This window comes from Callithrix jacchus, chromosome 5 (genome assembly GCF_049354715.1).
Source record: "Callithrix jacchus isolate 240 chromosome 5, calJac240_pri, whole genome shotgun sequence".
NCBI lineage: Eukaryota > Metazoa > Chordata > Mammalia > Primates > Cebidae > Callithrix > Callithrix jacchus.
The window spans coordinates 75,383,148-75,395,790 of record NC_133506.1 but is presented as its reverse complement, the minus strand read 5'-3'; the positions used below and the strand labels follow the sequence as shown (position 1 = coordinate 75,395,790).

Genomic DNA, 12,643 nt, shown 5'->3' with positions numbered 1-12,643 from the left:
ATGACATATTGCCATATGACAAAGGCTGAAAACTGTCATACTTCCCCAAGGGCAGGGAGAAGCTCAGCTTGGAGCTGCAGGTACCATCCAAAGCCCTGGAGCAAGGATGGGCAGGCCTCCTGGGGAGCTGGGAATGACCCTTGTTGCTTGCCCTAGGAGCTGGGCACGGCCCCATGGGAGGAGAGCACCAACAACATCTCCCACTACCTCGGCATGCTGGACCCCTGGTATGAGCGCAATGTGCTGGGCCTTATGCACCTTCCCCCTGAAGTCTTGTGTCAGGTAAGTGGCCCCTGGGGTTGGGGAACAGGGCCCACTGGCTGTAGTCACCCGGCCTCATTTAGGGAATCCAGCTTAAGGCCTCCATGCAGTACTTGGGCTCTCTTGGAAAAGGGCAGGTAATGTGAGTGAGAAGCAGGGCTGCGCCTGAACTCAGGATACTGAGGGCAAGAGCTGGGGCCACTGCAGTGACAGAGGAGGGCCATCAGAAGGGTCGGGGGACCTCAGATTTCAGCCCCCTTCCTCAATGCCCGGCCTTGTCTGGCTAAGCAGAAGCCTCCCCCGGAGGCTGGTGGGTCAGGCAAGGGGCAGGGAGGCTGGGTGCCGGCCCTCCCCTGCTTCCTCCTGGCCAGCTGTCTCTGTGTCTGTCTTCTCTCTTCCTCACTTATTCTTGCTCCTTTCTGCCCTCTATCCACTTACCCCCCTTACATGGCCCCCCTTCCCTCTGGCCACAGCAGCCCCTGAAGGCTGAAGCCCAGACCCTGGAGGGGTCCCCTGCCCAGTTGCCCATCCTGGCCGACATGCTACTCTACTACTGCCGCTTTGCCGCCAGGCCGGTGCTGCTGCAAGTCTATCAGACCGAGGTAAGGCTGCCTTGCCCCGCGCCACCTCTTCCCCACCTGCCCCCTGGGCAGCCAGAAGCTCTACACTGGAAGGGCCAAATAGGCTCCCAGGAGGTTCACACTGATGTACATGCTCCTCTCCTCTCCAGCTGACCTTCATCACTGGGGAGAAGACGACAGAGATCTTCATCCACTCTTTGGAGCTGGGTCACTCGGCTGCCACACGTGCCATCAAGGCTTCGGGTGGGTACTGCCTGAGCCCAGGTGGGAGGGGAGGTGGGGCCTGGGACTCAGAGCTCTGGGGAGGTGGGGTTACCTGGGAAGCAGGGCTACAAGGAGGTGGGGTTACCCAGGAGGCAGGGCCATGGGGAGGCAGTGTTACTGGGAGGCAGAGACATGGGAAGGTGGTGTTACAGGGGGCGGGGCCCTGGGGAGGCAGGACCCTGAGAAGGTGTGGTCACAGAGGAGATGCAGCCCTGGAGTGACAGGGTCACTGGGGTGGGGTGGAACCCCCTGGAGGAAGGTGGAGCCAGCGAGAGGCAGGGCCTTGATGAGGCAGATCCCTAGGGAGTCAAGGTCACTGTGGTGAGGGATGGGAGGTAAGGCCCAGGGAGGCAGGCTACTGCGTTAGTGAGGAGCCTGGGAAGCCAGAAGGAGTAAAGGGTCTGTATGTGTATGGCACAGGTCCTGGTAGCAAGCGGCTGGGCATTGATGACGACCGGGAGGCTGTTCCTCTAACACTACAGATTATTTACAGCAAGGTAAGACCTGTGCTGGGGCTCCTTCCCCTCCAGGATCTGCTGCTGATCCTTCTTCCCCCAGAGCCTGGGCCCAGTCTTTATGCTGGAAGGCCACAGCAGGCTCCCCTGGATGCTCAGAGAAGCAGAGAGGGGAGGGAGTGATTATCTCTGTGCCCCTTGGCCTCCAAATCCTCTCTCCTACCATGTCCTCTGCCCCCACCTGAATGCACTTAGCAGCTGCCCAGGGGTAGGAGTCTGCTGGGCTTGGCTACAGGGCTAGGGCTGAGAGGGGGCAAGGGAAGGCTTCCAGAGGCACTTGAGAGAAGCCAGGGTCTCACAGGGGGCCAGTGTGCCTGGCAGGCTGCATGCACGGTGAGATTGGTGTGAGAAAGGAGGAGAGTTGTGGGGAGGCAGAGAGCTGTCCATGACAGACCAGAAGACATGAGTTCTCTGAGCAGGTCACATCCCAAGGTCCAGGTTGAGGAAAGCTTGGCCTCAGGTGGGCTCCTTCCTTTTCTTCCTTCAGCCTTTTGAAAGACATCCTTTAGCACCTGCTCATGCCGCCTCTGTGCTGGGCAGTGGGGAAGAGGGGTTAAGCAGGAAGGATAGGCCTCATTTTAGCTTGTCTAGAGGAGGGAGACAGACAAGAAACAAGAAAACAAAGAAATAGCCAAGATAATTTCAGAGAGTAGTGAGTGGTGACAAGGCAATAAAACAGAATGGATGGTGGTGTTGGGGCTGCAGTGCATTTGGCAGTAAGGAGGTGAGCAGGAGGAACTGACACTCACTGCAGCCACGTGCCAGGTACTTGCTAGACATCTTCCACAGCCCAGGCACTGTTCTAGGCCCTTGAGTGTTCCTCAAGGACAGACCCCTGGAGTGGGTCGTAGGCATTGGTTAGATGATGCACAAGATGTAAAATTACAACTGTGACACATGGATGAAGGAGAGGGACATGGGATGTTCCTAAGTGGCAAATTGAACAGGAGAAGTAGTGAAGGCTTCCTTGAGAAGGGACATTGAGTTGATATTGGAAGGAAAACCAGGAGTTAATTAGAAGAGGTGAGTGCTCTCATGGCAGCAGGAACTGCATGTGCAAAGGCCCTGTGGTGGGAGGGAGTGTGAACACCTCAAAGCACGTGAAAAGAAGATCCCACCTGCTGGAGCAGATAGCCAGTGGGAACATGATGCCAAGGTGAGGCTAAAGAAATGGGGGGGACCAGCATACTAAGAGCCTTGATTGCAATGAAAGGAATTTTATCCTGGTCCTAAGAGCAGTGGATATTCATTAAGGGGGCTTATGTTTGTGGTGGGGGTGAGAATGCCTGTGACATGATCAGATCTGAGGCTTAGGAGCTACCTCTGGCAGCTCTGTGGAGGAGAGATCAGAAGGGTCCCCAGGCGATGCAGGAAGGCCAGTTAGGAGGCTCTTGCCATGGTCCAGAAGAGAAATGAAGGCAGCAGCCTGCACTAGGGTAGTGGTGGCAGAGCTGGAAAGGAATGCGAGACATATGAGAGTAATGTAATCAGCAGGGCTCAGGGATGGATTAGGAAAGGAGAGGCCAGACTCCTGGAGTAACTCCTCTGTGACTGGCAGTACCATCTTCTCAGGTGGGGACCACAGGAAGAGGCCCAGGTCCAGTTGGAGAAGATCCTGAGTTTGGGTTGTGATATATTATTGAGGTTGAGAGGCCCTGAGAGATGAAGGAAACAGTGAGAATAGGCAACTGGCTGAACAGGTCTGACTTTGCAGGGAATACGAAGATGGGTGGACAGCTGCTAGTGGAAAAATGGCATAAAGGAGACTCCTGAAGGGGGAAGCAGGAAATACAAAGAGCAGAGGACCAAGGGGAGAGTCTTGAGCCCTTCATGATGTAATGGTGGACAGAGGGTGGTGATCCAGCAAAGCAGAGATGTGGGGATTCAGTCAGGCTGGTGGGAGGAATTTTAGTTTTAGAAAATATACACAAACCCTTTGGAAGGCTTAAGGGTTTTTATTATAATACTTGGCTTAAGGCAGCTTTGTCGCCTTAGTTAAATAAATTAGAGTAGAATCAAAGGAATTTGAGGAGTTTACCTAACTAACTTGTTTATTCTTGTGGTCCCATAAACTAACCCTTACTCATTCAGGATGGCTCTCAACCAGGGATATTACCCACTAATGGTGTTTGCTTTAGGCCTCAGAACCTGGCCTTTAGTGGTGTTAACTCAAAGCCTTTGTCATTTAATGTGTGCTGAATAAAGGCTGGTGAGGTCAGCGTGCTGTGGCTGGCAGCTGCTATCTCTTTACAGTGCTCTCCTCAAGTGTCTGTGAGTGGCCATGGACACCCCAGCCCTCTCTCACTGTATTCTGTGTCTGAGTGGATCTATTCATCCTTTGTTGAGTCAGGGTCTGCAGGACAGACCCCAGCAGGTGGTGGCCCTGACACAGAGAGGCACCAGCCAGACAGACACCAGGAGGGTGCCATCACAAAAGCCCAGGAGAGATTTTCAAGGAGGGGAGAGTAGTGACCTACTAGGTCAAGTAAGCTGAGGACCAGGAAGTGTTCTTGGGTTTACCAACCCGGAAGTCCCTGATGACAGAGACATTCACACAAGGACCTGAAGAGGGAGTTCGGGTGTGGCTCTGCCAGAAACAACATGCCTGTGTGCCTATCCCTTCCTCACTCTGGGCTCGGCAGGAGAAACTCAAGACCACCCCTGCAGGAGCTCTCAGCTCTTGTACCTTTCAACCCGGTCACTTAGGCTGCTGACTCCTAGACCAAGCCAGTGACCGGAGCTCCTCCCTGGGGTCATGCAGGTCTATCCAGGGTGGTACAGGAGCCCCAGTGAATAAGAGAGCACTTTCTAGGATGTGCTGACTAGAGTCAGTGCCCTGTCACTGGTGGGCCTTCAAAGAGAAGGGGGCAGGCTCAGGGGGGCCTCTGGACTCAGAGGGTCTGGCTACGCTGCATTTCCAGGGGGCCATCAGTGGAAGGAGTCGCTGGAGCAACCTGGAGAAGGTCTGTACCTCTGTGAACCTCAACAAGGCCTGCCGGAAGCAGGAGGACCTGGGTGAGTGGAGTGGGCAGGGTGGGAACACGGCAGAGAGGTGCTCTGAGCCTGGCCTGAGTGCCCCTGCCCTTCAGATTCCAGCATGGAGGCCCTGATGCTAAACCTGACAGAAGTGGTGAAAAGGCAGAACTCCAAATCCAAGAAGGGCTTTAACCAGGTATGGGCTTCCCTATCCTTCCAGCCATATCCTCAAGAGATTTACTAGAGCATGCAGGTGCATATGTGTATATGTATGTGCATGTGTGTACACACATGGGTGTGTGTGTGAGAGAGAAAGGAGAGGTGAATGAGGGATGTGATTTGGGGATATGCACAGGTGTGGAGTGTTGTGGGGTGTTGGGGAGGGAGGGGTACCCCATGAGAGGACATGTGTATGTGGAAAAGTTGTGGGGTGGGTGCCAGGAGAGTCCTAAGACCCACAGGCCAAAGAAAGCAGGCTTCACATCAGGGAACCTGGGGCTCTCCTGGTGAAGATAGCAGGTAGGGCAGAGCCTCCTCAGGGGGCACCTGCTTCTTTGAGATGCTGGAGAGGAGGCACGGACTGATGGAGGCCTCAGTCTCCCTCCCCTAACCTGGCCATTAACCCTAGAGTGAAGTCAGACAAACTCTGCTCTCTCATACCCCCAGAAGTGGATGGGCAATTCTGAGGGAAGGAACTGCTGAGGGCTGGCGGTGCGGCCTGGCCAGAGCTTCAGGGCTGACGTGGGCCTTCTTTCCAGATTAGCACATCGCAGATCAAAGTGGACAAGGTGCAAATCATTGGCTCCAACAGCTGCCCCTTTGCTGTGTGCCTGGACCAGGATGAGAGAAAGATCCTGCAGAGTGTAGTCAGGTAGGAAAGGGGGGGTCCCAAGGAGGGGAGCAGTTTCTGCTCCCACCAACCCAGAGGCCTGGAAGGAGGTGGAGGGATGAGGGGCAGCCCTGATCCCTGGCCCCTACTCTGCCCTACAGGTGTGAGGTCTCACCCTGCTACAAGCCGGAAAAGAGCGACCTCTCCTCACCACCCCAGAGGCCCCTTGACCTATCGGCCCAGGCCACACCTGATCTCTGCTCCCTTCTCTGCCTGCCCATCATGACTTTCAGCGGAGCTCTGCCCTAGTGGGGGCCCAGTGCCAGACTGGACTGTAGCCCTGGGAACCTCCTCTGTGACCCCTCTGGAACAGTCCCTCTCTGTGGAGAACTGAATGGCCCTGTGCAGAGCCAGGGTCCCATTGTGGGTCCCACCACGAGCAGGGGCTAGGAGTAGAGGGTTTCTGGGGCCTCCGTGTTCTGGGGAAAGAGCAGATATTAGGGAGAGAAGGGCAAGACACCACAGCCTCTCAGATTCCTCACAGTAGAAGGAGAGGGATGAGTAAATGGACCTCCAAAGTCCCTGACCACTAGCATGGTCTAGGATCCTTTCTAAAAGGAAGATATGCGGCTCTGGTGCTCAGAGGGATGACATAGGCCTTTTCTCTCAACTTTGGCTGAGCCTACCCCTTACTTTGTCAAAGACTTGGAGGACCCTGTATGTCTGGAGTTCAGTCCCCTCCTCTCTGGGGCTCAGGTGATAGAAACGTGGATGAGACATTTCTTTACTTCTACTTCCAACATACACTTCCTCACTCCAGACATACACACACACACCTCTTAACGATTTCTCTCTCTCAAGTTCCAAGTCTCCTGAAAAACAGCACTAACACTGGACCTGTCTACAGTTCTGACTACAGAACCTGGCACAGATTCTCTCTTGATCCTCTTTTAGGATCTGAGATTCTTGGAATACAGGCTAGGCTTAAATTTAGTAGCAGTGCCTGCGATTCTAGCTAAATACCCAGAGGAAGTTAATTAACTTTGAGCCTCCATTTCCCCAGCACTAAAATGGAGTAGAGAGTTGGGATGGAAATACGACATCCTTAAAAGGTTACATTGTCTGCAAAGCACCTAGCCCAGCGAGGAGCTCCCAGTAGGTGCTCAGTGAAGCTTAGTGTCTTACTCTCTGAACACCGATTCCTCCTGTTTGGGGCCACTGGGATACTCTCACTAGCGTTGAGATGCTCCTCACTCCTTCCCAATTCATGGCTGAGGCAGAACCCAGACTGAAGGCGGAAGAGGCATTCCAAAGGAGGATTGCCTTTGTCAGGGTAAGGGGTGGGTTGCTCAGGTGGCTTACCCTTCACTCCCTTCTCTATCAGATTGGCTTTTCCACTCCCATCTCACTCTTTGTGTGCAGAATCTTCCATACCTGCAAATTCACTGGCACCCTTCTGGCACCTGGGCAAGATCCCAGAACAGAGGATGGAGTGACTGGCCTTACAGAGCTTAGTGCCTGATTCAGAGGAAATGGGACTGATGCATGGACAATGGTCAGCCTAGGATAGGACATGAGAGGCTGAAATTCAAATCGACCAGCTTGAAGTGCTTTGAGCAGCTGGAAGCCAATGTGGACTAGAGCGATAGGGCAGAGGGCGATACCAGGATTTGGACCGTTAGATGTGGGGAAAGTAGCCATAGAAGCATACACTGTATCCCTCAGAACCCCTCTTCCTCTCCTCCTAATTCATTATGCCTGAAAGGTCTTAAGTGAAATTCCAGCCCAGAGTACTCACGGCTTATGACACGTGGACAGAGTTAGCTTCTACCTTGTTCAGCCATCTCTCCCATCTTAATGTCGGTTCTTGCTCTAAGCTCCAAAAGTGTGGTAGGCCATGTATCTTCAGTACTTTTTTCCTGTATGGGTGCATTGCCCTATTACATGATCAAGAGATGTCTGAGAATTAATGATTGGAATTTAATATTATTGTCAAATAAAACTTGATTTGTCCTATATTTAATGACCCATAGTCATTTTACTGCACTACACTTGCTAGACAGTTTATAGAAACCATTTTATTTATACCAGAAAGAAGCTTCATAGGGGATCATTTATTTTTGTAATTTTCTACCCTATAGAAACATGGATATGACATTTCTCTACTTCTACTTCCGACACACACTTCCTCACTCCAGACATACACACACACACCTCTTAACGATTTCTCTCTCTCAAGTTCCAAGTCTCCTGAAAAACAGCACTAACACTGGACCTGTCTACAGTTCTGACTACAGAACCTGGCACAGATGTATCTTCATGGCCATGTATATTCAGTACTACACAAATATAGAAAATATATTTGTGTGGAACTTTTCTCCAATCCTGTTCTGCTTAAGCCTCATCATACTCATCCATAGAACAAGATATCCTACACCTAAGGACTCAACATTTGGAGCTTTCTGTGCCACTTCACTTGAGAAATATACACTGTTGGAAACAGATGCTCGGTGCCACAAAGAAAAATCCCCACTGAGACAAAGGATCTTTCAGCAACACAATTTTTACTTGCTGGACTGCAGGATGGGTACCCTCACTAGCCATCTTGCCACAAGAGTACAATGAGGGCCGGGCGCGGTGGCTCATGCCTGTAATCCCAGCACTTTGGGAGGCCGAGGCGGGTGGATCACGAGGTCAAGAGATCGAGACCATCTTGGTCAACATGGTGAAACCCCGCCTCTACTAAAAATACAAAAAAAATTAGCTGGGCACAGTGGCACATGCGTGTAATCCCAGCTACTCAGGAGGCTGAGGCAGGAGAATTGCCGGAACCCAGGAGGCGGAGGTTGCGGTGAGGCGAGATCGTGCCATTGCCCTCCAGACTGGTTAACAAGAGTGAAACTCCGTCTCAAAAAAAAAAAAAAAAGAATACAATGAACGAAGGAAACCAGACAATTTAGCCCTTACACTTTTGGGGTCGTCCTTACTGCTATGTCTGATCTCCATTGGCTGGAGCCAGACGTCAACAATCTAAACTAAAACCCTATTGGCTAACAACTTAAAACTTTTCTAAACAGGTAGAAGCAGTGGAGAGCTGGGGCATGCCTGTGAGCACACCCAGCACAGATATCTTGATTAAAGTACAAGGACATGGAATGTACTACATGCCTGTAAGCATGGCATGTTTAACAGCTACCTTGGATAGGGTTTAACGAAGAGTTATTAGCACACTTATGATTTATTCTTTAACAAGAAAGGAAATTTTAACAAGGAACTTTTCTACTTCCCACATACACCCATATATCCCTCTGTTCCCTGTACCCCAAGACTCAGGGAGGGGAAGGGACAGGCCTGAGGCCATTGCTGCTGATGGGTGGTGCAGTGAACCCTGGACCTACCTTGCTGCTGAGAGCCGGGGAAGAGAGCTCAATAATGGCTCGCTGGATCTCGGACTGCTTTTAGACTTGGGTAATAAGGAGGGAGAGAAGACGTGAAAGGGTGGTGGGGGACGCCTGTGTCTTGAGAGAGGGAGGTAAGTACCAGGCTCCCAGAACACGAATATTCAGGATGGAGGGAGAAAGAACTATGAGCTGTTCCAGCTCTGCATCAGCTAGCTATTTCAAACAATGAAGCTGACCTTCAATTCAGGGGATGAAGTTTGTGATCATCCATTTTTACTCATGCATCGAGAGGACATCTAGGGACCACTTGATCTAGGTTGGGCTCAGAGTGGCTTGGCAGCTCCAAGCTGCAGGATGGATGCAGATCGCTCAGTTGGTCTCTCAGATGCATTGGATCAGCACGAGGGGCAAGCGGAGACAGAAATGGAGCCTGGAGCTGGATCAGTATTCCTCCTGCCAATAACTGGCTAACATGGTTGAAGCACCTCAACCCCCAGATCTAGTAAAACCAGCAAACTTCACCGAGGAAATCTGACACAGGAATCTTCACACAAGGAAAAAAACAAAATCGCATGAGAACTGCACTTTACCTTTGATATTCTTGCCATAACTCCAGTCTAATCATGAGAAAAAAATCATATAAACTCAGACTATGGGACCAGGTAACCTGACCAGTACTCTCTTAGTGTCACGAAAAATAAGGAAAGACTGAGAAAGAGACTGAGTAAACCTGAAAACTAAGCAGAGGACACTGGATTGAATCCTGAAACAGTCATCAAAAAACCGGCAAAATCTCAATACAATCTGGAGTTTAGTTTTTTTCTTTAAACACACCCACCCACACCCACACACACACAAGCACCCCACTATTAAACTGCAAAAGAAAAAATAATAATGAGAAAATATTAAAGACAAAGGAAAACAATACATTTTATCTTCAAAGTAGCAACAATTAAACCAAGAACTCTTTTTCATTCTTTTCTTTTCTTTTTGAGGCAGAGTTTTGCTCTTGTTGCCCAGGCTGGAGTGCAATGGCATGATCTCGGCTCACTGCAAACTCCACCTCCTGGGTTCAACCGATTCTCCTGCCTCAGCCTCCCGACTAGCTGGGATTACAGGCATGTGCCGCCACGCCCGGCTAATTTTGTATTTTTAGTAGAGACGGGGGTTTCTCATTGTTGGTCAGGTTGGTCTTGAACTCCCAACCTCAGGTGATCCACCTGCCTCAGCCTCCTAAAGTGTTGGAATTACAGGTGTGAGCCACCGTGCCTGGCCAAGAACTCCCTTTTTTGACGGACGCAATGGAAGCCAGAGATGATGAAATGATCTCTTTAAAGTATAAGGGGAAAAAACAAACCTACTAACCTGGAATTACACACCCAGAATTGTCTAATACTTTTTTTAAAAAAACTTAAATACTAACAAGGGAGACATTTTAAATATAACATCACAGAAAGGTTGAAAGCAAAAGGATGGAAAGAATAACACCATGTAAAACCAGACCAAAAGAGCTGGTCTGAATACACTAATATCCAAAGATTTAACACAAGAAGCATTATTAAAAAAAAAGAGAGGAACATTTCATAAAGATTAAGGAGTCCAACAAAAGGCATTACAGTTATAAAGCTACTATATAAAACAAAAATTGACAGAATTAGAAGTCTCCACAACCACAGTGGCCAACATACCTCCCTCAATAGCTGAGAACACATAGACAAAAAAGGTTAATGGAGATAGACAAGGTCTGGACAACACAATTAACACATTTGATCTTATTGAAATTGATAGAACATCGTGGTGTGATCTTGGCTCACGGCAACCTACCTCTGGGGTTCAAACAATTCTCCTGCCTCAGCCTCCCAAGTAGCTGGGACTACAGGCACATGCCACTACATCTGGGTAATTTTTGTGTTACTTTAGTAGAGATAGGGTTTCACCATGTTGTCCAGACTGGTCTTGAACTCCCAACCTCAGGTGATCTGCCCACCTCAGCCTCCCAAAGTGCTGGGATTACAGACAAGAGCCACTGAGTTCAGCTGGAAGATTCTTCAAACAAGACTTCACATAAATCACTGGCTGGCCTAAGAATGGATTCCCTATTGGTCAGACACATACCCTGGATACGACAACCATGAACTCTGGGCCAATCCACGGGCCAAGTGGTCACAGACTAAAGGGGCTCTAAGCCAGAATGTCTCATCCAGTCCATAAGCTTTTGTAATCCGAATCACTGAACACTGAGGTAAGGGGCCGGGGTAGGGGGCTGAAATTAGAATCCCCATTGGGTCCTGCCTCTGGCAGATGAAAAGAATGGAGGAGGCTGTCCTTTTCAGCACCTCATCCTCTTCCTCAAGGTAGCCCCTTCTCCACTTGGTACCTCACCATGGGCCCAGGATCTGGCCATAAACTTGAAGACTCTCACCTCCCACTACTCACAGTGGAATTATTTCTTCCCTAGGGGTGTTAACCTACTAGCCTTGCCATCCCTGGAACGGGTATTATTTCTCCAACTTTGGGAGGCAATGGGTGTCTCCCTTTGCCACTTCCTGCTTCCCAGAAGGCTGGGGACCAAAATCAAGCTGTGCCCTGCGGGTCTCAGGGTTTGGGGTGGTAGAAGGAAATGCTCTCTCAGCCAGCCCTGAACCCCCGTTTTGTCATTCCTTCCTGCACCTGGTGGAACCCTTGTGGCCTTAAAATTCCTCTGCTCCCTCTGCTGGATGCAGCGCTCTCTCAGGCTAGACCTCAGATCACAGGGAGGCCAAGGAGAAGCAGGAGCATTCACCCTTGGAGTGACCTTGGCTGTCTCTAAGCCTTGGTTCCTCCCCTGTGAAAATGACACACTGTCTACTTCTAGGGAGTGGGTAGGGTTTATGAGAAAGGGGATGGTCTGCTGAGACTGTGGTCCAGGTAGCCTCCCCGGCCCCAGGGCTCCCTGTGAGCAGAAGCCTTGCCAAGCGGAGGCTCCCCCAGACACCATGGCTTAGACTTCTTTTGTTCTCAGGCAGCTGGGAGCTTCCTCTAGGGGCCGGAAGGTGGTGGTCTATCACCATCTTCAGGCCTCTCCCTGAGGTCCCTGGCATGCCAGTCACACCTCCCCCAGGGGAAAGGGCTCTCCCACAGCCCTGGGGGCAGAGAAGCCTGCAACCCCCTGTCTGCCCACAGAGAGGCAGCAGAGTTTTCAGCTTCTGAGGCTCCAAGCGCACCTGAGATGCTGGGTGGACCCAGCCAGCCTAGTGCCTGCCCTGGGCCTTCAGACTGTCCCTCCCTCATTTCCACACTGCCACCCACTCCAGCACCAGGAATGCTCACAGATTCCCTGGGAAAAGGGCTCCCCCATTTTCTTGAGGAAGAATCTACTTCCTCCTTTCTCCAAGTCTCTGAATCCCTCTCTTCCTTCCCCCAACCCTACCAGTAAAATCAAAGTAAAGGAAATGCCCCCTTGGAGAGGGTACCATCCCCCAACCCTCTGGGGGCAAAGTGAGGCAGGTGGCAGACTCTGTCCTCAGGGGTGCCAGCTTATTTCTCTCTGTTCTGTGGTGCAGGCACACCTACGCCCCAGCTCAGACCACAGCCCCAGAGACTCTAAGTGTGGGCTCCCTGGAAACATGGCTGTGGTCACAGCAGACACATGTGTCTGCCCCTCTTTGCACAGGGGGAGTAGAAAGAAATGGCGCTTGTTCAAAGGATCTCATATAGTTCAAGCTCAAAGGCACAGCCTTTTAGTCACTGCAGCCTGCACCGGGAATCACCTGTGAATGTCTACATAGAGTGAACTGAGCTGTTTTTTTTTTTTTTTTTGAGACAGTCTTGCTCTGT

The 12,643-nt window shown here is 51.0% G+C and overlaps 1 protein-coding gene and 1 long non-coding RNA gene across 8 annotated transcripts in view; one reads left to right on the top strand and one right to left on the bottom strand.

Moving 5' to 3' along the window:
- PIK3R5 (phosphoinositide-3-kinase regulatory subunit 5) overlaps positions 1 to 7,444 on the top strand; it is an 82,525-nt gene extending 75,081 nt beyond the window's left edge. For 3 of the 5 annotated variants that reach the window (XM_035300010.3, XM_035300012.3, XM_035300013.2), the window contains 8 exons: positions 157 to 282; positions 735 to 863; positions 992 to 1,085; positions 1,527 to 1,603; positions 4,543 to 4,636; positions 4,711 to 4,793; positions 5,356 to 5,468; positions 5,588 to 7,444. In XM_035300010.3, coding sequence (XP_035155901.3) covers positions 157 to 282; positions 735 to 863; positions 992 to 1,085; positions 1,527 to 1,603; positions 4,543 to 4,636; positions 4,711 to 4,793; positions 5,356 to 5,468; positions 5,588 to 5,735 — 864 coding nt within the window. In that variant the 3' untranslated portion in view covers positions 5,736 to 7,444. The remainder of the gene's footprint in view (positions 1 to 156; positions 283 to 734; positions 864 to 991; positions 1,086 to 1,526; positions 1,604 to 4,542; positions 4,637 to 4,710; positions 4,794 to 5,355; positions 5,469 to 5,587) is intronic. The other 2 variants (XM_035300011.3, XM_054255837.2) reach the window with 1 other exon arrangement.
- Positions 3,557 to 12,643, bottom strand: part of LOC144582576 (uncharacterized) — a 124,832-nt gene continuing 115,745 nt past the window's right edge. For 2 of the 3 annotated variants that reach the window (XR_013535574.1, XR_013535576.1), the window contains exons 5-6: positions 7,225 to 7,363; positions 3,557 to 5,427 (exon numbers count right to left, since the gene is read on the bottom strand). This is a non-coding gene — a long non-coding RNA (uncharacterized LOC144582576). Of the gene's footprint in view, positions 5,428 to 7,224; positions 7,364 to 12,643 lie in introns of those variants that run through there. The other variant, XR_013535575.1, reaches the window with a different exon arrangement.